Raw genomic sequence first — 25,509 nt, forward strand, 5'->3', positions numbered from 1 at the left:
TTTTTCCTGGAAATGTTGCCCTTGACACCCAGTCCGTGATAGAATGGTGCAGGAATTAGTCCTAAAACAGGGAAATAAGTTAGCATGTTTGCTCTCCCGGTTCCCTTATCTCGAAGTCAATGGATTTTTTGAACAGGTTTTTGGTTAGATGCCTGAAATAAGGTCTGTCGTTAACACAAACTTAAGAGAGTTTTAGGTTTTGTTTTACTGCATAAATACAACAGTAAAACCCCGCTTGTGAATTTTGAAGCTTTTACCTGTTTTAAAAAAGGCTGTTTCCAACAAATGACGCAATGAACTACAGAGCGTCATCACGCCGAACATGGCTTAACAGTCTTGTTGTGGTGGCAACATTGAAGTCATGTGACCCAAGTGTAGTTCGTTCATAGCCTAATGTTAGATTTTTACTTTTGGCGATTGCATTTACACTTCAATAATCATAAAAGTGGTGTTCATTTTGTCTGGCACAGAGCTTATTTTCTGCATTGATCCAAAATCCAATGGAAGCATCTCGTTGGCTTTTTGTTGAGCCAGGGCGATGCTAACTTCCGTGTCCTTTTATGGAGTTTTGTTGAGAACATTCCCAGAACCCATCGGCTGTATTCGGCGTCTGACTTCTGGCAGACGGCGATACAGCCTCTAGGGGCAGACCCCTGATTTTTTGGCATTCCGGTTTGATTTGGGCGGAGGAGGCGAATTTCCATTTCCGACTTCCGTTTATATTTAAGTAAATATGCTGAACAATTGCGATGGATTCAGAGTTTACAATGACGCCAATTATGTTCCGCCTCGTTAGTTCACCGCACGGAGTGTTTAACCTGGCAACAACTGCAGCCGGCTCAAACGTGATTGGTCAATATCACGAGGACTACAAACAGCCTACAACCGGAAACCAGGGCTCTTCCGCTCTTCTTCCGGAGGCAAGATCTCCGGGGTTTGCCTACAGACGCTACATTCACTGAATGTAGAGTCTGTATATAGAGACTATGTTGAGAATTATTCAAAAAAGAACTTTCTTAGGAAATTGGCCTGAGTAGATGAGGTTGTTTCTGCAGCAGCACATCAGGTGTTATACTAACCCCTGTGTGGTTTACATACTGTATGTAACTGATGGGAGTCTCTTCATCTCACTTAGGCTTTTTGACCCCCAGCATGTTTTTTCCAGATCCCTTACAGCATGACCCTGAGCTGACCTGTTTTGAACAATATCTCCAGAGTGTAACTGTCCCTGACAAAGAAGCGGGGCACTGTCTCGGCCCGACCTGGCCTCTCCACTCTGGGCCTTTTTAGCCCGGCACTGTGACCAGGAAAAGAGGGCCACAGGCACACAGAGACGGCCTTGTGTGCGTCTAACTCTGTCATATCAAACTCACTGACCCCCCACCGCCACCTTTAACCTCCCCGAAAAACTCAGTACAGCCCTCCTGGTCTGCTGAGAATGACAGCTGAGTTGACAGCAGCAATATGCTTTGAAGTGTCAAGTCAAGTCCCTCCATTGTCTCTGTGAGTAGAGCGCCGAGCCGCTCAAGTGCACAATGGTGCAGTGGTGTGCGCGCGTCGTTGTTCACATACTTGACTGTGTGAGGGTGGTTTCATGTGTACATTTAAACTTGTCCATGTGGGCAGACACCAAGGAGCTGAGTTTGCCTTTTCCTTTTAGAGCCTCCGTATATATTATCCTTTTGTCCGGGCCAAGCTGTTCTGCATTTCTAATGTGAGAAAAGCCCCGACAAGCCTCTTTCAGGACAGCGACAAAACACGCCACCCGGTGAAACAGTTTCTCTCACTAATCCTCTGGTTTCTAAACCAGGCAGAGTGAAACAGTTTTGTTTTGACGGTTTGAGAGAAGATAAGTAATTAGTCATTAGCCTGACGGTTTTTACCGTTCCTTTGAGTGAACTCTGTGGTAATTAGAGCTTAAGGGAAGAGTTTTGTGTTTATTGAAGGTTAAATGAGAATACTCTTGCCCCAGAGGTCTGACTGTAATGCCATACTTTGCCTGAGGGGATTCACTCATGGAGGTCCTGGGTTTGTGTTGTCCACTTGTCAGAGTGTAAAACCTGGAAGGGACAGGCTTCAACTAAACCCACAACAACATCCAGCCCAGATTTATAGTCTGATAGCTGCACCAGAAAAATGAGTAAATAAATAAGGGAAGGGGAGTTTAGAAATTTACAAACAAACAGATTGTATGATTGACGGAGATTCACATAAAGACAAAAACAGAGTCTTTAATATGATTGAAGGTTCTAGAGTATTTCAGCAAAGGTCCCCACACCTTAAAGGAGCAATAAGCAAAATTCATCATTTCTAGATTGAAGGAATTAAAAAATTGCCATGTGAAGAACTAGAGGTGTAATAGCATGACCTCACACACCCTCCCTCTGTGTTGATCTCCAGCCCATTGTTTACAAGCCGGTCCGGTTGCGCGTTCATGTACATTCATGTGAATCCCCACCTGCCCCCCCCCGGAGCCCTTGGCCCCACCCTCCCTATAAAAGGCTACAGCCAGTGAGCAATGGCAGCGCGTATTTTCGAAGTGAAATGGCGGAGTCAAATGTCTGTTTTAATTAGTGTTACAGTAACGTTAGGCACATGTCGCTATGTCGATTCAATTAAATTTAATGTTACAATCGTAGCATGGGTTAATGTCCGGAGTTTGAGTTATTAGCGGCTTGGTCCCAGCAATGGGTCAGGCGTTACGGTTGTGTTAGGTGAGTAGCCTGGCAGCCCAGCTAACATTTGCAATTAGCATTGTAAAATGTAGCCCGGCGGGCAGCCTGGCGGGCTGTGTTTAGCTATTCCCCTGCCTACTTCAATGATGATGGTCCCTGTAATAAATGTAATATATTTGCTGAGATGGAGGCGAGGCTCAGTGACTAGAAGAGCTGGTAGAAGCGCTCCATAGCTGTACGTTACTCCAGTAGCCATAGTAGCTCTAGTGCTAACTCCAGGAGCTAACGCTAACGTCCCTACTCTGCGTGAGCCGGAGCCATGAGCCGCGGGCTCACGGAGAAGAGTAGGAACGTTAGCGTGGCAGCCGACTAGTGCTAACGCTAACGTCCCTACTCTTCTCCGTGAGCCGGAGCCGTGAGCCTGGCGGGCTCGCGGGCTCACGGCTCCAGCTCACAGAGAAGAGTAGGGACATTAGCGTGGCAGCCGAGTGCTAACGCTAACAGGAAAGCAGGGAAATAGCTAAACACAGCAGAGACTGAGAGTGAGTGAAAGACATCGCTAACTGCTAAACTAAGCAAAACTAAGTTGGCTGTTTAGGTTTTATTTCCTCGCCCCTGTGGCGAGAGAATCTGCCTGTAGTGAAACCAGGGCTAACCAGTGCTTCCTCCTCAGGCTCCACTTCACTCCGCTGCCAACAGGGCGAGTGGGGTGGGGGGTGGAGAGCAGAGGTAGAGGGAGGAGTGGCTCATGACACACTTTGTTTTGGTCTACAGGCAGTGCACAACAGCAAACCTAGCGGTGAACAAATTTCGCTTTTTGCCCCTTTAAGGGAACTTTTCGTTTTGAGACAAACTGAGTAGTGAAACTTTTCAAGCTTTAGACAGGACATAATGTCCCTCAGCCTAAGAGCATGGGGGGACGGGACAGCATCTCTTTATCTTGAGCCCCTTTCCCCTGCATAAAAAACCCACTAACACCCGCTAACATCTGACTTTTTATTTAATGGGAAAGGTTACAGTCGGCATTCACTCTCAGGACAAATGACTCTGCTGTAGTCACAGGTATTGGCTCCAGCTCTCACTTCCATTGGCAATGATGGAAATACAACACTCGGATGGACACGCTAGTTTTAGCCCCTTTGCCAGCACATTGCAGTGACTGACCAAATAAGTGAGAGATATTAAAAGTAGAAGGAAATTTTCATTGGCCTTCATGCTGCTTTCTTCTCTTTACTAACCTGTTTTCAGGCCTATCGATAACATTGAATGTGACGCACCAGAAAAAAAGAAAAAGCCACGCAGAATGCATGCTCATCTCAATGGTGCATGTTTAAAAAAAACTCCATTCACACGCTAATTTGGGTGGTAAAAGGAAAAGGGTGCTAGTAATACTGCACGTCTGACCAAAAGAGAAGCGAAGGACAGTGCTTAGTGTTTGAATGGAGTCAGGTGGTGCCAGAAACAGTGATCACAGGGTTGGCTTCTAGGTCAAACCTGAGGATTAGTGATAGGCTTTGGAAAACTTTTGGAAAATGTAGATAAGGTAAAGACTAACTTCTTTTAGATTTGCCACAGTAGGATTCACATCTGGGTACATTCAAGATAGATTGTCTTTGGACACATTTGTGTTACGATGTTTTGCTTCAAGTGTACTGCAAAAAATATCTTCAATCAACAAGAAGATAGGCACAAAATGATGGTACAAGATTTTAGTCTTTGAAAATAGCACCAACAATATCACTCGGAAACACTGGGGGAAAATCCAATTTTCATCCTTGTTAAGTGTCAGGTTGAGATGAAAAATCAATACAATATCTTATTAATTAAAAGAGATCACTTACCTTGAAACAAATAAACATATTTATCTTGGGTGAGAAAATAAAATATTTAATCATCCCAACAGAAGATAATGTGACTTTCTGAGCTGCCCCGTGTGCACTGTGCTCATTTAGCTCTCCCTGTTGTTTGATTATTATCCATACACCTCTCTGCTGTTGCCTATTATTTTCTAATGAAGCAACCCACTGTGCCCACGTGTGTCATTAAAGTTACATCTAATCCTCATCATCGTTGTGTTCATCATCATAACATCATGCACCCACTCTGCTGTTTGCAGGACGCTGCGACACAGCAGCATCACGCTGCTCGGAGCTCAGCTGCAGTCAGTCTCATGTGTTTGATGAACTGGAGGCCATCGCCCCTCGATCTGCTTCCTGTCCGTCTCTGGATCAGCCGTCAGATTCATCTGGTAGCCCGTCACCTGACACAGGTACAGACACAAACTCACACTATTTTCATTTGTCTGGTACTTTGGTTAATAATCAAATACCTGGAAAACTAATCACATTCCCATTTGCCTCAGTTGTACTTTGTTGTGATTATAGCCTAGCGTAACAAGTAACACAACAGCGTTGGCCTCTAATGTGACATAAAACATACATGTTAGCAGTGCTTTATAAACAATAACAATGGTGAAACATGTCAATAACAATAATTTACCATCCCCGTTATATGTTGGCAGATCTCATTCTCTGCTCCTGAATCTCATTGTTTTCCCAATTTGCGGACACTTATGGCTGCTCTTCTTCTTTGAGTTAGCCGCTAACTGCAACAGCTACTTTTTAAATGTTCCGCTGTGGGTCGCACGCATAACACCTTGACAAAACGTCACACCCATCCTGTCCATGGTTCCATCCTGCTGACTGTCCTGTATACATACACTGTTTCAGCGCTGATACTGGATTAAAAGCGAGACAGCTCGGGGTTATTGAGAGCATGTTAGCATGCTGATATCTGGCTCAAGGCACCTCACAGAGCTGCTAACATTTTTTTTGTAGACTCTCAATAATTTTCACAATTTCATGAATTGTTTTGTCTATAAAATGTCATAAAATGGTGAATATTTCCCACATTTTCAAAGAAGTAACATCTTCATATGATTTGTTTTGTCCAACCAAATGTTGGGATTTGATAAGTGGCTTAAATGTGAATCAGTTATTTGAACTGTTGGTGGTTAATGTTGGAGCTTTTATCATGTCATGCACAGAATTATGCCCAGCCTGTATAGGCTTACCAGGGTTTTCCATAAGCACTAGCTCTCAGCTGAGCAGCTGGACATTAAAACATTTCCAGCTGTTTACTTTCTTGCTGTTTAAAGTCATGTCCCCTTTACTTTTTAATCTTGGCTGCTTTTAACTAATGTTTTATCTTTTAACTGGATGAAGGATTCTAGACATTGGATGTCTGGATCATAAGTTATCAGAGAAACAAGCTGAGTTAAAGTTAGCGGCAGCTCGGCTTGCAGCCCTCCTCGATCCCCTCCAGTGTCATCCGCAGAGTGTGGGAGAGACAGATTGAAACTGACAACATGAAACTGCTTTATTCAATGTTTTCATTGGTTTTAATCACTGGGTCTGGTTGTGTTAGAGAGGAAGAGACCTCTGCCCATAATGCAGCTCATAGTTAAAAGGAGTTTAAGCCTAAAACATGCTAAGCACCTAGAAACAATCTGAGCTAATGTTAGCGGCCCCTTGTGACTTCTGGCCACCGAAGCGCGTTGGAGATTTTTATCATGAAACTGCTTTATTCAGTCTGTTTGTCTGTTTTCTACAGATATGCTCTGAGGATATGCACATGTTGATGTTTCAGCTCTAAACCTGAACATCAGACTTCATTATTAGATTAACATCACGTCTTGATCTTGCGTAAATATATTTTACATATTTCGCTTGAGCCCATTATATTTAAATTTGGAAAGTTAGCCGCTAAATTCTTTGTAGCTCCTCTTTCAGTGTATTCTGACAAAGGGAGAAAATCCATAATTATGTGATTGGATGTAATAACTGCCAGGTTTGTGTTCTTCTTAATATGTTGGTGTTTGTTGTTGTTTGCATCTCTCTGTGGCTCCTCGTAATGTCTCAATTAGACATGCTCTCCTTCCTCTGCGACTTCTGCCTTGTTACAGGCGGGGATGGGCTTATCTGAGCGCTCACTGTGTCAGGTCTTTGTGTCAGCCCATGTTGGCCAACAAAAGCAGAGTAAATGCGATGTGTGTGTGCACGCCTGTGATAGATACCATGCGTAAGTGTGTGTGTGTGTGTCCTGGAGGTGGTTCACTGAGCTGCTGAGAGAGACATTAGCCAATGAAGACTTCTTCCACCACCCTCATACTCCGCTAATCCCTGACAAGGTGTTTAACCTGCTTGCTTGACCCCGAACCTCCATCTGACCCCGACGACCTTTGCCCCGAGGTTGTGGAAGGATCAGGGCGATCGCTGCCATAGCAACCACAGTGTGATAAAATCAACTCGGGGCTCGAGCCAAATGTGAGCTAATGCTGCAGACTGATTTTTATCAGAGACTGACATGAAGCACAATTTACATTTGTATAGACTGAGGCTGATTTAAAGCTCCACTGAGCAGGACTTTTATTGAAACATACAGATACGTTATCGGCCTCAATCACAAAGCTGCAGAACTGAGAGGAATATTTCATCTTTAAATCTATGTGGGGACCAAGGCTGTGTGTGTCCATGCAAAAAATAAAATTGTTAATTGTAGCTGCTGAAGTGCACACAGAGTAATAATGAATAACAGAGGCTACAACAAAACATGCAGATAAAGCAACACATTGTTTCTAGAAATGTTTCTTCTTCACTTGCTGACGGAACAATTAAACCCCAATGTGAAACAGATTTTAGGAAAATGTACCCAAACACAATATACATAAATTATTTCTTCAAATAATGACACTTAAGTCACCAAAAGGGACTCGAGGACAGTCGGACACAGTCTGAAACAGACAAGTTGATAAGGCCTGATCCAAAATAATCCAAACGAGAGAGAAAGCAGCAACATAATGTTTCGCTAATTTATAAGCAGTTATGGTCGAGACGAGCAGCAGTAAATTATACGCTACTGTGCAGTTCACAGTTTGTGACCTGCACAATCAGAGTCCTCCCAGATCGCTCTGTTTTGGAAAACTTTTGACAGATAAAGCAGTTCAGGGGACATTTTTTTGTATTTGGGAGCTGTTCAAATGTGAAACATGTGGTAGATTCTGTTGTTGTTTACAAACCAAAGAAATGAGAGGTTATTTTTGTTTAGTTTTCACTGAATATTTGAAGGCAAACTATAAAACTCTATCACTTATTTTGTTGTAATTCTGTGTTCATAAATTAACAATATATATATTTTTTTTTTACTAATTTGTCTTATCGTCAAGAATATTGTTATCGCAAAAACACCCTGAGATATTGTGATTTTATTTTAGGGCCTTATCGCCCATACCTCCAGCACAAATTCTGAGTCGCATTAACCAGCCTTAAACTAAATGGCTTAACAACCGCTTTCAGTGTCACAGACAAATGTCCAGTGTTGGAATAAACTTGTCTTTTTCTCGTCTTAACGTTCTGACAGAAACATGTTTAATATTATTCTAAGTTTTTAGTCTTGGCTCATGCAAATACTTAAGTTTAATGACGTGAACACTGTCGACAAATAGCTGCGCTCTATTCAGCATTGAACATGAGGGGACAGCGTGAAGGTGCAAGACTGTGAACTAGTCTTGGTTCTCTCGTACTGTGGAAGAGGAGGAGAAACTGGTGGAGTTGTGGAGTGAACAAGAGTCGATGTGTCTGATCTAGCAGCTCTTATTTTAGTGAGGAAAATTTTCATGAAACGGTTTGCTTCTTAATCCCACAGTCATCTCCCACTAAAATAGTGCAGCTAACTAAAGGAGGCTGACGGCGAGTTCAGGCAACAAAATCTAAAATGCAAAGCTTGTATGCAAATCCAGTTTATCATTATGTGTTATACTGATGCGGAATTGACAAGAAAACTGTCGACATATGATGCCTTTTTTCTTGTGTGTCTAGAGTTATGTGTTTCGGCAGATAGAAGGATTTGTTAATATGTCATATTTCTAAAAGGGAGTTTGGTGTTTTCCACCAGGAGGAGGATGGCAAATAATGTAAAAAAAAAAGTGACCCTGCAAGATCCCCAGGCTTTGCAAAACCTTATCGTGTGTGACTAAAAACTCACATAGTGCATTTGACTTTTGATGATTTGAATATGGGGACTTGTAGGACATGACTTGGTGCACATAGCCATCCCGTGTGAGGTCTATTGATGTTGCCCTGTATAAACTCTAGGTGTATTTATTTTAGAAGATGTCAAACTGTTAATCTGTCTTCAAACCTCATCTTTCTAAAGTATAAATCATTTGAATTTTGAAGCCTATCCGTGCTCTTCTGTCTTTGTCACTCTGAGTGGGTGGTAACCAGCGTGTCCAACACCTTAATCACAAGATTAGTCATTTGTTATCTGCCACTGTGTTTGCCGAGTGTCTTTCAATCTTGCGGCTACTTTTGGCAAATGATGGACTAATACCCGGCCTAACTGAAAGTGTGTCCTGCCACATTGTGTTACACCCACAGTTATCCCTGGGATTTCCTCTCAACGACTCCTTAATGTATCAGCTCTGGCAACAGTTCCTTTTTTCTCACCTGAGGGATTACTTTACCAAACGTCAGCACACCTACAGAGGTGTGTGACTTCCCAACTGAAAACACTTAACAGGAGAGTGTGTGTGTGTGTGTGTGTGTGTGTGTGTGTGTGTACACATTGCGTAATACAATCAAGACAAACTGAAAACTTTCTGTCTGTGAAAGTTAGTCTAATGTAAAGGTCTTTCTACAGCTTTTTGGGATGTTGCTGGGAAAGTTAAGAGTGTGTGTGTGTATGTGTGTGTGTGTGTGTGTGTGTGTGTGTGTGTGTGTATGTAGCGGGGAACCTGCAGCAGAGCGTGTTGTGTGAAATCCCCTCAGAGGGGAATGGCAGCTCCACACCCAGCCAGCATGGGCCGGGGATTTGCATGGGCAACGGGCCACACTGTCACTGATCCGCTTTTAATTGGGTGTGACGATGAGAACTTTGGAGCCTGCGGGGGGAGGTGGGGGCTGGTGGTGTGAGTTGTCCTAGGGTGGGAGGGTTTGGGGTTATGTAGGGAGAAGTCAGTGTCATTTACAGTAATTTTATAATCCAGTTCAACAAGTCATTCCAACTAATCATTAGGAGTTATTATTTTCAAAGGTCAACGGTTGTAAATTTAATCCAGAACGTCTCATTACATGAAGGGAATTATACAGTTTGTTTTAATCTTCTAAACATGTTTATGTTTTGACAGAAGTGCTCTATTTTTCTTCACCTTTAACCATGACTCTAGTGATGGCAGTGTCATGTTATCATTTGGTTGTTGGTCCACTTCTTTGGTCCATAATGAAATATCTCAGCAACCTTTTGATGGATTGCCATGAGAATTTGTTCAAAGATTTGTGGTACTCAGAGGATGGATCCAACTGAGTTTGATGACCCTCTGACTTTTCCTGTGTATGGCTGACAGTTGACGAAATTTGGTGCACATACTCATGGTACCCAGAAGATGAATTGCAATAACTTCATTGATCTCTTTTAGATTTTAGATAGTTTTTTTCTTATGTTTATGTTCCCTAAAATGTCTGACCTTGACTATACTGACTTGTGCCTGAGCAAAGTTTGTCACTAGAGAGGTGTTTTCACATTCCCCTACTGAAGAGCGCGATGTTTGTGCTGTTCTTAAAATCTAAGATCACCGTACAAGGGGCAGACTAGATTAGGTACAACACTAGAGCTGGGTATTATTTAAAATATTATGATACCAGTACCCTCAAAGTGATACAGCTTCATACCAATAAAGTACTTTGTTTGATTACTACATGAATGGTGTGTAGTATTAGCCTGGAAATCCAGACCCAAATCTAGAAAGATTTAGGGTCTGGCTATGAGTAATGCAAATGGCCCAACNTGACTCGCTGATCAAATTCAAATTGTGCTCTCGTGAGAACTCTGGATTTCCAGGGTAGTGTAGTATAACCATTCTTTCAAACGTTCTGGCGGCACTTTGGCACGCTGAACTGCCAGCTCCGTCAAATACACTGCAGTCGACATCACCATACCACAGATTGTTTGGGTTGTAACGTTAGATGCTGCCGCTGGAGTGTGAGCTCCGTGCCAGAGACAGAGCCCACCCAGCCACGACGGGAGCGTATCTATGTTCCCAGGGTTCTATGTTTCCCGGGTTCTATGTTCCCCACTTAACCCTGCAAAAAAGGTTCTATGTTCCCCGCTTACACAAAAAAGGTTCTATGTTTCCCGGGTTCTATGTTGCCCGCTCAACCAAGCGGGATGACCCCGCCACGACCACACAGTGACAGGGCTAAGTGTTAGCATCACACAGTTAACGTTACCTAACGGTTATTAAGAGATTTAACAGCAGAGTTGAGTCGCTTCGTTGTCAGTGTGAGTTTGTTGGGGCAGCTTAACGGCTTGGTGTTGGATGTTAGCCGCTGCTGCAGAGTTAGCTCGTGCTAACAGGGCAGATGTTGAACTCACTGTTGCTGCGAGGAGAATGGCTCTGGAGATGGCAGAAACAAAAAGGCCAGGACGGTTAGCAATCAGACACCCGGTGCAAAAAGGATCAACTGTAGGTATCATTTGACTGGGGATGTTTCTAAAACGTCTACACTGACGCTCAAACATAGATGGCTGAGTCTCTCTGATGTTTCCTCTAATGCTAACACTAGCCATGTTGATGGACAACGTTCTTTCAGCAGTCAGCCTAGCATGAGCAGCGGTGGTGAGTGGTCAGTGGTGCAAAGGCTAGATCCATAATTTCCTAAAGAAGGAGAATGAGTAGATCTACTGCCAGCCCCCTTTCATTTTTTTTTAAATGTATTTTTTGTGTGTGTGGCAAAACCATGTTAGACAAAATTTTAATAATAGCAGAGTATTTTTACATTAAAACATTGGTTCCCAACGGGAGGGTCACGGGTCCATTTTGAATGCACCGCAAATGAATCGCAAACGTATCAAGTCTGTAAAAAACACACTTTATTTTGAAGTACAGTAAATATCTGGAGCAGAGCTTTCATTTTGAAGTGCAGCTTCCTGCTGTAGATTGAGTGACTAATGGACAGAGACAGCAAACTGGCTCGACGACATGACCAAATGCAAAGATGATGCTGAATGTGTCCACTGTGTGGACCCTGAACTAATGCCTTAGGAGAAATATGGACCCTGTGGCTGGACCAGTTGGGAACCACTGGTTTAAAATGTGTCTGGAAGGAGCCTTTTACTTTTTATTTATTTGCTGAAATGAGTTTCCGCTATAGAATAGCTGGGCTCACATATAGAGACAGGATAAGAAGCTCAGACATCTGAGAGCTCAAAGTAGAAGAAGAAGCCAGTTGAGGTGGTTTGGGCATTCGATCAGGATGCCACCAGTGCGTCTTCCTTTGGAGGATTTCCAGGCACATCCAACTGGTAGGAGACCCTGGGGTAGACCCAAAACACACTGGGGAGATTATATAACTCATCTGGCCTGGGAACACCTCAGGATCCACTGGAGGAGCTGGAAAAAGTTGCTGGGGAGAGATAGGTCTGGAATACCTTGCTTAGTCTGCTACCATGGTTAAACAGATGGATTTTATTTCTGAATATAAGATGTAGGTATTTGTCTGCTTATTGTTAGCAGATTCACCGAGGCGAAAGCAAACCTGTTTGACAGAAGCTGTATCATTATTTGTTGTGTGCTGCAGCACCGCAGGATATTTTTCTAGTCTTCCAGACTTTGCTGTCTCCCCCTGCAGAGCTGTCTCCAGGCCTGGCAGCGCTGACAGTGGGCTGTGACTCTGGGAATCTGGGCTCCCTGTCCCGCGTCCAACTGCTCCTCCTGGATCGACTGGAGCCAGACACCGTGCCGAGTCCCTTCGATCAGGACGAGGAGCTCTCACCAGAGCAGGACTGGTCTGATCTGAGGATGCCGTATGATGCAGGCTCAACTGCAGCAGGTACAGCTTTTCATGAGAGAGATGCATAAACAAATTTCGAGGAGTATATAATACTGTATGAATGAAAGTGTCTTTTCCCTGAAACATGATAAATGATTAAAGCAACAAATTCACCTGAAACACAATGAAAGAAACATGAACAAACATGATGAAAATGTACTTCTTCTAGCAGAATAAATATCCATTTCCTCAGTAAAACAAAGTGTTTGCTGCCAAGTTTAACAACTTACAATAAAATGAGAGGAAGAGATGCTCATGGTAAAGTGAAGAAAAGCATCGTATGCTTTCAACATTCAAACTTGGCTCCTCCTTTCCACTATGCTTACTCTGTCCGCACCTACCTGGAACAGGAAACAAGCTAATTACTCATCACTCTTCATCTCCATCCTCTCCTTCAGCGCCCACCAATGAAAGTGAACGTCAGCTCCAGATTCACTCTTGTTTTGAAATGAGCTTTGTCCCCTTGGCATTTCGCCTCACTATGCTTACATTATTTATGTGCTGTTTCCATATTTTCCCTAGCTTCCTCCTGAATGCATGCTGCTACTACCTAGTCACTATAAGGGATGGGCATTTTAAGTAATTACCATATTTAAGTACCTGCATTTAATCATTATTGAGTACTTGCAAAAAAAAATAAAAAATCTAATGTCAAAGTGGGACTGCAAATTGGCTAAAAACGGAAAGCAAGTGCAATTTGATGTTGGTTTATTGAACAACTAGGCTTCCATTAGTTCATTAAACTATGCCTTGCTAGCATGAGCTAATACAGCAGCAGCTAACATCCGGCACCGAGCCATTAAAAACTCACACAGACACCAAAACGACTTGACTGTGCTGTTGAACCCATAAATATTCGGTACGGAACATTAGCCGTGTGATGCTAACAGTTAGCCTGGTGACTGTGGGTGAGTGTGTGCAGGCAGACTCTCACTAGCCTTTTTTAGATATTATAGGAATTGTGCAAATTTGCAGGAAAGCCCAATCAGTCTTTCTTCAGCATTGGCAGTATAAAAGCAAAATCGGGGAGTGCAGCAAAATGCCGCCTACCTACTTTTGTTTATACAGAATGTGCCTTTTTCGGGGCAATGGGGGGCGTGAGCAGGTAACAAAATGTGTAGCTCAGTGTGTGATGTAACCAGTGACGTGAGAGGGAAGCTGCGGCTGGTCAGGTGGCGATAGTCAGGCGGCGATTCTCTCGTAAATCGGCCCGTCCTTCACTCTTCCCGTCATCTGACGGTTAATGGCCTCTTCGTTTGCGAGGACAAGGAGGGCGCGCAATTCCTTGTCTCCCCAGTTGCTCATCTTTACAGTGTCTGTCAGGTTTGTGTTTCCCTCTTGCTACTAGCTGCTCTCAGCTGTTTCCTGTTTATCCACCGCTAGTGGGTCGCACGTGCGGTGTCATCAACAGCTCCTCCCACAAGTCATCAACAGCCCCTCCCGTTGCGGAAGGCCACCTCGATCTGTTTAAACTAAAAGTGTTCCACCAGTACCCTATGAGGAGGAAAATTGGCCACCTCGGATCAATTCGCCAATCCGGCTCTGTGTGTCTAAACGCTCGTAGCTTGCCAGCAAAACGACCCAACATTCGCTGAAAATCTGGCAGTGTAAAAGGGGCTACTGTCTCAGGCATGGAGCTCATGCTCCTGCAGCAGCAGTCTCATGATGAACAGAGAGAGAGAGAGTAACAGCTGGAAATGGTGGCCTTTAGTGAATCAATACACTGCATGCAGCTCTACAGTGAAATAAGATTTTTATCCATTTTAAAAAGTTAAAAAAATAAAACAGAAAAACCATGTTAACATGTGGGAAGATAACTCGATTGCAATCGAGGTTACTCCCTATTTGCTATGTTTTTATAAAGTCCTGACCTCACCTGTGAGCTGTACTCATGAACGTCCTGAACACAGCAAAATAATAACAACATAAATATATGCAGGCAGCGGGCAGAGTCTCTGCAGAGAAATACACCACCACACGTTTAGAGTGGGTCATAGGTGATGACTGAGAGGGGTTATTTCTGTATGAGTTTTTCAGGAAAGTCCTGCATAGTGTGCCTTTGATGCCAGGATTAATCATAATCCAGTAAAAACATCCCAACACCCTCGATACAATCAGCTTGTTAATGCCAGGAGCCAAAAGAGGAAGTTAACACTCGAAAGACAAACTTTGAGGCAGTGTCGTGTTTCCTTTCTGACTGTTGAAACTTCTTTAGTCAGTCAACAAGTATCCAAAGTGTCTGTGATTTATTAGTGATCATGTGAAATCATGGCTTGTGATTTGTTCGTAAGTGTATTTATGAATTTAATTGTGACTGACAGGCAATCTCAGTTGACTGAGCATAAACCTCCTGCTCTGACAAATCTTTCCGACAGTTTGAATGAGATCGTTTGATAAGCAAAAACCGTCACTTTAATAACAGGGAGAGTCAGACAGGTGTGTCCGTGTGTGTGTGTGTGTGTGCGGGAAAAACACAACACTGTAGGTGTGTTTTCTCCGTCCGCGGCCGGCCTTGAGAGTAAGCGATGCTTTTATGGTGCTGAGCGGCTTCTCTTTTAACGAGCAGTGATACCGCCTCTCATCTGCTCCCAGGCATGCCGCAGCGAGCTCTTAACTGCTTTTCCCCGAAGGTGTGGCAGCTCAGAGGAAAGGTTTATAGGGATATCAGGATGTGCCATATTAATAAAGATCAAACCGCTAGAGTGGATCATTAACTGGGAAAGTCCGACTAAGATAGCAGGAGACACTCGGGACCGAGCAGTGCATACATAACAATGGATAAGAAACTGAGACGAGCGTGTGCAGAAAACTCATTCAGTCTCGCGCCTGTTGTTTATAGTCTGATAACATGTCGCGGAGTGTGATAAGGACTGTAGACGTTTAAAGTTTACAAAGGAAAATCTTCCCGAAGGCTCTTCAGCTTCCTGATTAAAAACAGGCGCTGATTGAATACGCCGCCTGCAAACTGTGATTGGTGTATCAGTCACTCACCATGCGTCACACTGAATTTGTGAAGAAAATTTTGGGGTCTGCATTTCACAACAGCAAAACTAATTTAAATCATCCTTATACAAACTCACACAACTTCTACAGTATAATCCAAGTCACATTTATTAACTATTGAAACAATTCCACATGTAGATAGTGTAACCAGGGCATGTCCAGGGATGCTGCTTGGCCGTGCATCAGTGTTTGAACTGTCTTAAAGCGTGAAGTTTGGGACCCCCAGTGGCTCAGTGGTCCCATGTGTCCTTGCAGCAGCCATGGGTCGATTCCAGCCTGAGGCCCTTTGCATGTCATTCCCTCTCTCGCTCTCCCATTTACTCCTAAATATTCTGCTGTCAAATAAAGGCAAAAGATAATGTTAAAGAACAATCATAAAGTTTTAGTCAAAATGCATGTGTTTGGGATGTGCCGAGCCGAGCGTACGACTGGATTAATGAGACTTGGATTTTACTGAACAGATGTTTTGATGTAGCTTTACTGTTGTTAGACACTTTCCCCTTTTGCTTCAGTTCATAAATAATGCTCGTCTTATTTGGATTCTCCATTGTCGAGTAATTGTTGTACACGTGGTCATTTTACTGCTGAAGTTTTCTTTTAAGGTGTGGTATCACAATCTGTTCGGTGTTGGATGAAGGCCAAGTGTGTCACTGTGCTTCAAATTAAGTGCCTGTCAGATGGCTGAGCTGCATCTAAAACGCTCTCTCCATACCTTTCCAACATAGGAAGATGTTGTCGGACACTCTGGGCAAATTAAGTTTTCATTTGCATCACTTTCTACTGAATAAATAATGCACATGAAAGCTGTTAACTGCATGGTCTGTGGATTATTGAAAGAAAGAGGGACACAAAAAGAGGTGTTGCTGTTGTGTTGGCACGGCTGCATAAATCTCAGAGGCAGATATCTCAAAATCTGAACAGACAAAAAAAAATCTATCTGCAGATTTCACCTGAGGTGAGTGAGGAGATGTTTTTGTAATGTTGGATGAATCAGCAAAAGATGAATATGATAACCACAGTGGTCTTGTTTTTAGTATCCATGCATCTGTGCCACTGATGTTTACAACAAGACAAAATCTGTCTGAGTTTGCTGGAAGCTTGTCTTTCCTCTCCCTGTGTCTCCAGAACAATGTTTGCACCTGGCACGCTTCTGTAGACAGGTGCTCCTCCGGGTTTTGTTGCTCTATTTTTTGCCATTATTTGCTCAAAGGTTAAGAGCCATAATTGGAACTAATACACTACATTACTCATATCTGTGCACACACACTCAAGTACAAAAGAGAAGTGCGTGTAAGTGTGCACCGGAGGCTAACACTTATGTACACACATGCACAGGCACACACGTCTGCCTGCCTGCCTGCACCGCCGCTGCAAACACACAATTGCTTCCTCTGCTTTCAGCCTGACGCTGTGTCCTGTGTGGTTTTGTCAGGTGTTCTGAGGCCCCTCACAGCTGGCAGCATCTCTGAAAGGTGCAACTCTGCAGGGAAAGTCCAGGAGAACAAATCGGTGAGTGCCGCTACCTCTTGTGAACCCGCTTTTCACTCTCTACCCCCCTCCTCCGTTCATCTATCAGATTTCCTCCAAAGGCAGGACCGTGCCTTGTCGTGAGCAAACACTAGACCTCCAAGAATCAACTCCTATCAGACAATAACCCCGAACCTGGCGCACACAGTCACCCTCCCACACAAAGACCCCCTTTTTACAAACTTGAACCGGCATGCATTTATAACTGTCATTCCAGCAAGACGAGCCAAATTGTTGTTGATAATTGAGACACAATAAAACAGAGGGCACGCGGCGTGCAGCAGGTGTGTGGTTAATCAGTCACGGCGGCAGGAGGGGGGAGGCCTGACTGTACAGGAGCAGGCAGGCTTTTACACCAGCTCATTGCTCTGTCGCAGGGGGGTACGCTCGGCTAAACGCCCAGCGTGGTGGGATTCTTTCAGAGGATGCACCACCACTAGGATCAGACAGGGGTTGAGGGGTGAGGGGTCAGGGGGGCGTAAACAGGGCTTGTGCATGCTGGGCTGCAGTGGAATGGATGCAGGTGCTCCACGTGATCTACGATTAATCTCCCCTTTATGACGAATGAGAGAGGGCCCCTGAAAAGCATGAATGAGACTCATAAGCCCCCTGCAATTATGCCAAACCACAATGACGAGCTGAAGTGCTCAGAGCAGGATTCATGCGACCATTTGCATAATGCACCTCACTGAACCAAGTATCCACACGCTGGATTATTTATAAAGGTTCTGGGGTTTTAAAGGAATAGTTTGACATGAAGGGAAATATACTTGGTTGCTTTCTTGCAGAGTCAGATGAGATTATTAATACCTGTCCAATCTGTTCCTGGAGTCTTATCATTGTTGTGAGGTTGCCAGGTAAGACTCCAGGAAATCACAGTTGAAATACATGGGGCACGGACGTGAATCATCATGTTTGGCGCCACACACTTGCAGCAGAGCGCATCCATTATAATCAACTAAACCGCTACACTGACCATGAAAGCCAAGCTTGACCTTGACTCAGTGCAGTTTTTACGCTACTGGTTCATTTTTTTATGTATTTTTTTTTGTCTCTCCACGGTTGTAATTTGTTAGCATTGTCAACGGGCTTAAATTGGGATGGGTTCTTGACATTTTCCCGGTGTTAGTGTCCTATTTCTATTGATAATGAACGGTAAAGTTTCACTCTTACTGCGCCTGGTGCGCTGACGCTCCGAGAGTGTGGTGGTGGCCCTCTTAACTCTTCCAACAGCGACCCCTAATTTTAGAAATGTTCCAATTTGTGCCAGCGTGCACTCTGGCACTCTGAGTGGCTATTCACAAACCCACCCCATGTCAGAAATATCACAAATACCTGTTACCACACTATATAACCTTTATTTATTCTCGAGAGACATTGAGGTTACCCTCATTTTCAATGCCGTCGAGTTGACAAGCCATTAAAATATTGACAGTGATTACACACAACAATATACATTTAACAAGAAAGACAGTCATCTGAAACAATTACAATTAGAAACACAGTTATCTGTGATTAAGGTCCTAAACTCTGTGAGTGAAGGGAGTGTGTCTAATTTCAGGATGTGTTGTAGTGTGTTCCAAGAGCTAGGGGCATCATAACAAAAGGCAGTCTTACCAATACTTGTACAGACTCAAGGAACTTTGAGTAGCAGCAATAAAGCTGACCGGGTCATGTAAGTGCCTGAGTTCCACTCCAACAAATTTGCAATATATGGTGGTAATTGGCCTAGAAAGGCCTTAAAAATATATAAAAGCCAGTGCCTCTTGCGCCTTTCCTCAAGAGAGAGCCAACCAACTTTTTCATACAGAACATAGTGGTGAGTATCATATTTATCACTAGTTATAAATCTAAGGGCTGAATGATAGACCGATTCCAGACGCTTCAAAGTTGAGGCAGCAGCATGCCTATAGATANCCAACTTTTTCATACAGAACATAGTGGTGAGTATCATATTTATCACTAGTTATAAATCTAAGGGCTTCAAAGTTGAGGCAGCAGCATGCCTATAGATAATATCACCATAATCCATAACAGACATAAACACTGCTTCAATTATTACTCTTCTTGAGAGCACTGAGAAGCAAGATTTGTTTGTCGCAACTTTAAAATAAGTTCATTAATATAATATTTGAATGAGAAATCCTCATCTAGCCAGATGCCAAGATATTTGTACTCTGTGACTCTCTCGATTTCTGAGCTAGTTTTGGTGTATAAATGCACATTATTGAAATCAATGTTTTTGGCTCGGGTAAACCAACACGTATTTTGTCTTTTTTGCATTAAGAAGTAGTTTGTTTGGTTAGAGATTCTTGAAAAGAATTAAAAGCAGTTTGCAAGTTATTGATGGCTGTCTGAACAGAATCTGCAGTACAATATAAAATTGTGTCATCTGCATAAAAATGGACATGACAACCAATTAAAGAAAGAATAATATCATTAATATAGACAGTAAAAAGCAATGGACCCAAAACAGACCCTTGAGGTACACCTCCACTAACTGACAAAAAATCAGTTTTTGTATGGCCAAGCTTAACACATTGACGCCTGTCAGTCAAGTAGCTCTGAAACCATGCACATGCATTTTCATCCAACCCCATTGCATCTAATTTTCTCAAGAGCAAGTGATGATTGACTGTATCAAATGCTTTAGACAGATCTATAAAAAGAGCAGTGCAGTGATATCTTCTGTCTAATGCCGATATGATGTCATTTGTCACCAGTGTGATTGCTGAAATTGTGCTATGGTTGGCCCTGAAACCAGACTGATAAGGATTTAAAAGTGAGTAGTCTGACATAAAAAGCTTAAGTTGAGAGCTGACCAAGGATTCCATTACTTTTGCCAGACAGGCTAGTTTGGAAATAGGGCGATAGTTGTTTAAGTTATCTCTAGCTCCACCTTTGTGTAAGGGGACCACATGCGCAGATTTCCATTGTATCGGAAATTTTCCACTTGAGATGGATAGATTAAAAATGTTTGTTAGTTGCTGCTGAAACGACTTGTGATGAATGTTTAAATAAATAAATTATATATATATAATTTAAAGTGAAAATTCAAGTTTTTATTTGAGCTGCTGCCATGGTTCAGACTCTGGCCGGACTTAGACGTAAACTCTGCAAGTTTATGTAGAGTGTAATCAAAGCCCTCGTGAGCATCAGCCACCGTTGCTATGGAGAAGTGAATAGGAGCTGTGGCATATAGGGCTAGATTAAATATATATATCCTGTATACTTAAAAAAATAGGCCCTCTAGAAGCCAAGACATCCAAAATACTTTCTTGACTTTGCAACTTACAACAGACCAACTGCATCACATTGTCTTTGAACTGTTATTAAAGATTTATTCTGTGTTCTGCTTCCATGCAGGATGAGTCTGAAGGAGGTTCTGGGTCACCATCTTCATGGATCATAGACCAGAGTCCATCATACAACATGTTCAGATCAGATTCTCCCTGCGTGTCCAATCACGGTACTGTATCCCTTTAGTCTACCTAAAAAAATCATTATTTCTCTTGATCTGCGTGTGCTGCTATCACACATCACCTCCCTGTTAAACTGGCGTGCTCTCTTAAGAGCCTATAACGACAATAGTTAATCAATACAAGAGCCTGTCTTTGCCATTAGCGTCTGATCCGGTAAAAGCTCACTCAGTCCCTGTCAGCTCTGGTTTATGAGGAGCCATTGTCTCCTCACTGTCAGCGCTGTGTTTGGCGTTCCCTTGCCTCCGGTACACTTAAGCCCGCTAATCCTTGCTAGGGCCAGCTGGCTCGCGGTATCACCTTCACCTGTGTGGCAGGGTTGTGTACATTCATGAGTGATGGTTCAGAGGCAGCGCTTACTGTACCGAACACAAACACTGGAAAACTGGCAGCAGAAGACAGGAAAAAGGTTCGCTGAGGTTCTGTCACCTCATGGAGATGGAGAGCCACCCCTGAGCTGTTAGCTGGCTCCTTTTACTCCCATCTTCATCTGATCACATCTGTCAGACTCTGATCATGCTCTGGTTTTTTTTCTTGCTGGAAACTCACACAGCCAGTATCAGTCATTGTTCTACAACACTTATGATCCATGGTATGCCGTGTTCCTAGAGGATGTTGCAAATGCATCATGGTATCAGAGACTGATATGTCTGAGGGCTGAGCTGCAGCTAACCGTTCAGACCAGTGGTGACATATGTGACATGTCTTCCTAATCCAACATGGCTGATGTCAGGTGCCAAGACTGTAAAGTTTGATTATTTTCTCACTCAGTCTTTGTGGTGTTTTTGATGAAATACATCAGGAGTGGAGGAGGGTGGAGCTATAGATCAGGCTGGGCTGTGGCAATCAATCTATCTGAACATTTTGACATCAGTTTTTTCAAAACTTGTTATAATCAGCCTGAAAGTGCTTCTCAGTTGTTAAGCACCATCTGAAACACTCTCCCTCCACTCTTTGTAGACCTCAGAATTTGGGAAATGCATCCATCGATTTTTGTGAATGTTCAAAACTGACAAGCACTCACTTTATGCAGCGATTGATCCAGTGTGTGGAGGAGATAAGACAGCAGGCAGGATTTGAAACCTTCTCTCAAACTCTCTTTTTTGTTCTTCACTCTGCTCCTTATGACACTTTTCTTGTCTACCACCCAATGCAACACCTTGAATTCCTTTGAGAAAAGACTCTCTAAAGGCATGTTTCCAGTTATCTCTATTTATCTTGCCCCTCTCTGTGACTGCAGGCTTCTCTCCCCACCTATAACAATAACCAATTTTATGTCATCAGGCTTATCTCGGCTCGGGCTAGAAAATAGGTGTTGTGGAGTAGCGATGTTCCTAACTGCTAATTTTCTCCACATTTAAACAAAAGTTTGAACTTTGACTCGTCCGCTCGTATAAAACTATGATAACATTCAGGAAACAGTCAAAATTAAGTAGAATTTAATCTATTAGGTTACACATTGTCCGGAAAAAAAATTACGTGAATTCTAAGAGCCATTTGAAATTGTAAATCACATTTGCAATAACCAACTTGTATTCTAAATGCTGCTGAAATATGTGTCACTTTGCACCGTGCATTTTGAACATTGCACCTTATTGTATGAAACATGACAACAACTCACTAACTTGATTCAAAATAATGTCAAACCATGCATGTTTTACAAGATGCATTTTTTTCCCACCTTGGTACTTGCAAGAGGAACCAACCAGTGTGTGCTTTTATGTAATTTAAACGTGTAGACTACGTCAATAAGATAATGATTTTAATGATAAGTTTAACCAACTAGTATTTCTGGAGCTGACTAGCGATGGAAGCAACATTTAATCAATGAGTTAACCAATAGCACACATCCCTAGTGTGGAGTTCAAAAGAGGTTTACCAGGTACGGGGGATCCAAGGAAAAGGCAGTCTAAGGAAATGCTGTTGAGTTGCATCATGGGAACTGTAGGATTCTGCATTTTTTAATGTGTGAGCCATAGTGGGGGCTAATGTCGTGTGCGAAATTCTCATAACGTTTGGTGTGGATACGGATTATTGCATCGTGTGACTTGTGCGAGTTTGAACGCCAGAATATTTTGTGTTGACTCGCTTCATATATGCAAATAATTCACATCATACACGCGTGAAACTGCTGAATAAACATCCATCAGTACGTCCTCGATGTGATACGTCCCCGGAGGATCTTAATGGTCGCTGAAGTTCCAATTTTTTAACCCAAAATTAATGTCCAGAAGTGCTCTCATAATGGGATGGGCTAGGTCCCTGGAACATATTGACATTTATATATACATTTATATTGATCCTAATGTGCTGTATGTTACACGATGTCTTGTGTGACCCGTCTCTGCAACAAGGACTGAGTTTTTTTATGATTTAGGAGCTTTTTCATTACAAAGAAAGATTGATTTATCAGCTTGTTAAATGTACACAGTGTGCATCCATTGTCACAGCACACAATGTCTGAAATTCCCTCCAGCTTTAAAATTTTTAGCTCCTTACACATTTTACGACAAGGTTTTCTTTGTTTAACTGCCCCATAAGAATAAGGCAAACTCAACTAATGAAAGAAGATGTCACCCAGAGGATCCTCAGTGATGGCTTGTGTGCTCTGACCTTTTGGAGGCCAAAGGCATGGTCACACTCAGGGGGAGGACGAAGGGGAGGGGGGGTCATCAGCAGGGCGTGGAGGGGTCACGCCTGGGGTCACACAGTCTGTAAAAGATGCCCAGTGTGTGGCATGTCTTTGTGTGGATAGGTGAGATTTGGTTACCCTGGAGGTGTGAGCAGTTCAACTCTTTGAATGGGGCTCCGCAGTAATGGACGAAATGACCCCATTATGACTCAGTGTCTATGAGACAGTTGAGAAAATGGGCCTGAGACACCATTTGCATCTGGAATAGATGATCACTTCACACGACCAACTGCTGATTTAGATTTAGGGAATATAGGTTGAAAATATAGTGTGTAGAGTAAGAAAAATAATCTGAAGCAGCTCCGAAATATAACAATCATTTAAGGTATTTATCAAGCAGAATGCATTTGCTTTTCTGTTTATTTTTAACTTCTAAACTGCTCTAAACTTTTTTTTTTAAATCAAATATGAAGGTGCGCTCTTAGTAACATCCCACAGAGGATTATCACCCAACTTTGCAGTTCCCCGCAGCGCCATAGAGCTTTTTTTAGTGTCTTTCAGCTCATTGTTTTGGTGTCCTTACTTGCAGCTTTACTGTTTTGGTTCAGCCTCAGCACTCTTAGGCCCTGTGTCCACATAGCGCCTTTTTCTGAGCGCCAGAAGAAGGCCAGCATCTTTTTTCAATTGTTCCCAATGAGGAGAGAGCGTCTGCAGCCGCATGCTAACCCTTTTTTGTGTGTCCGCTCCAAGCGTTTTGAGTTGAAAATCTCTGAACCTCAGCTTAGTTTGGGTGGGAAAAGAAACTCTACGTGCTCAACACCAAATGGCAGACAAAGTTAGCAACTAGCAGGTGAAACTAGCTGCTACAAAGCCAGATATATTTATCTCAGGAGTCAGTGAAGAGTAATGGTGGACAGAAACATGAGTCCTAGTGAGTCCTAGTGAGTGCTGTATGTGTAAAAGGCAAAGGTCACCAAAACAACTTGTCAGTGTTGTGTTTACAGCTTTTGTCAAACAATTTTGTCAAACCAAATGATTGTTGCTTTGATATTGTGGGCTTACACAAACATGTAGTTACGGACAGGGAGCACAAAAAGAGACAAAATTAAAAGGAAGTATCTATACAATCTATCCGTTTTCATCCGCTTATCCAAGGTCTTAACGAGCAGCACGCTAAGCAAGGTACTCCAGACAATCGTCCAGCTCCTCCTCAGGGATCCCGAGACATTCCCAGGCTACATGAGACATATAATCTCCCCAGCATGTTCTGGGTCTACCCCTGGTCTCCTACCCGTTGGACGTGCCCGGAAAACCTCTAACAGGAGGATCCTGGATGCCCAAACCATCCTAACTGGCCCCTTTTGACACAAAGGAGCAGCGGCTCTACTCTGAGCTCCCTCCCAATGTCTGAGCTCGTCAGCCTATCTCTAACGCCCAGTTCAGACCAAAGATTCGCGATGAGACAGAAACTGTTGCAGGGTTGTGAACTGGATGGTTTCAGCTCAACTCAAGCCGGCTGATGGTGTCACCTGCGACTCAGGTTGTCAAGTCGCCAGCAGCTGGTTTTTGTCTGTAAATGCACCACTTCCAAGCAGAAGAGAGAAGATCACGTTATTTCAGAGCCCTACGGTGCAAAGTTTCTCCTCCTCCTCTGTGCCGCTGCATCACATCCCCAAGTGTCTATATCAAAGAGTAGCCTGAAAGTCAAAAGCGCTCACAACCCAAAAACAAAATCTTAGTCAACTGAGGGGTCTCCGACTGATGATTCGAATCTCCGACTTTCAAGGGGCAGCCCTACTCCACTACATCCTACATTTCCCATAATGCAACTGAGGACTGGCGTTATAAAATAACTTTTCTTTTGTACTTTCAAACTTTGTAAAGCTTGTCTGGAGCCACAGATAACATTATGCAGTGGTTTCACAGTGTGAACAGTGTACCTCATGATGAGCAAACTGACGCTTAAAATGGCCCTTTAATTATTGTTTTCTTTAAATTTATTTAACGATAAGCAATTTTTCTGATGCCTGAATTTTCCACCTGTGTCTGGATCAATCGACAATGGTTGAGCAATTCAGAGAGTAAAATGAAGCCAGAAATGAGCTGTGATAAGATGCTCCTGCTCCCCAGTGAGGCTCATGTTAAGACCTTTGTCCATCTCTGCTCATCAGGAATTCATAGGTAGAATAATCCCTCCCCTCATAATTGTTTCATGACTGTCTCCCCGCTGCCCCGGTCACTCTGCGCTCACTCCAGTGTTTAGCATTCAGCTGCTACTAAAGATGTGAGCGTCCAAATGAATGTAG

At 43.1% G+C, this 25,509-nt stretch overlaps 1 protein-coding gene across 1 annotated transcript in view; it reads left to right on the forward strand.

Annotated features, from left to right (window-relative positions):
- LOC126385221 (uncharacterized) overlaps nt 1-25,509 on the forward strand; it is an 82,399-nt gene that overhangs the window by 23,111 nt on the left and 33,779 nt on the right. Inside the window, exons 6-9 of the mRNA XM_050036824.1 lie at nt 4,792-4,944; nt 12,362-12,562; nt 16,998-17,074; nt 20,459-20,561. Coding sequence (XP_049892781.1) covers nt 4,792-4,944; nt 12,362-12,562; nt 16,998-17,074; nt 20,459-20,561 — 534 coding nt within the window. The remainder of the gene's footprint in view (nt 1-4,791; nt 4,945-12,361; nt 12,563-16,997; nt 17,075-20,458; nt 20,562-25,509) is intronic.

This window comes from Epinephelus moara, chromosome 23, assembly GCF_006386435.1.
Source record: "Epinephelus moara isolate mb chromosome 23, YSFRI_EMoa_1.0, whole genome shotgun sequence".
Taxonomy (NCBI): Eukaryota; Metazoa; Chordata; class Actinopteri; order Perciformes; family Serranidae; genus Epinephelus; species Epinephelus moara.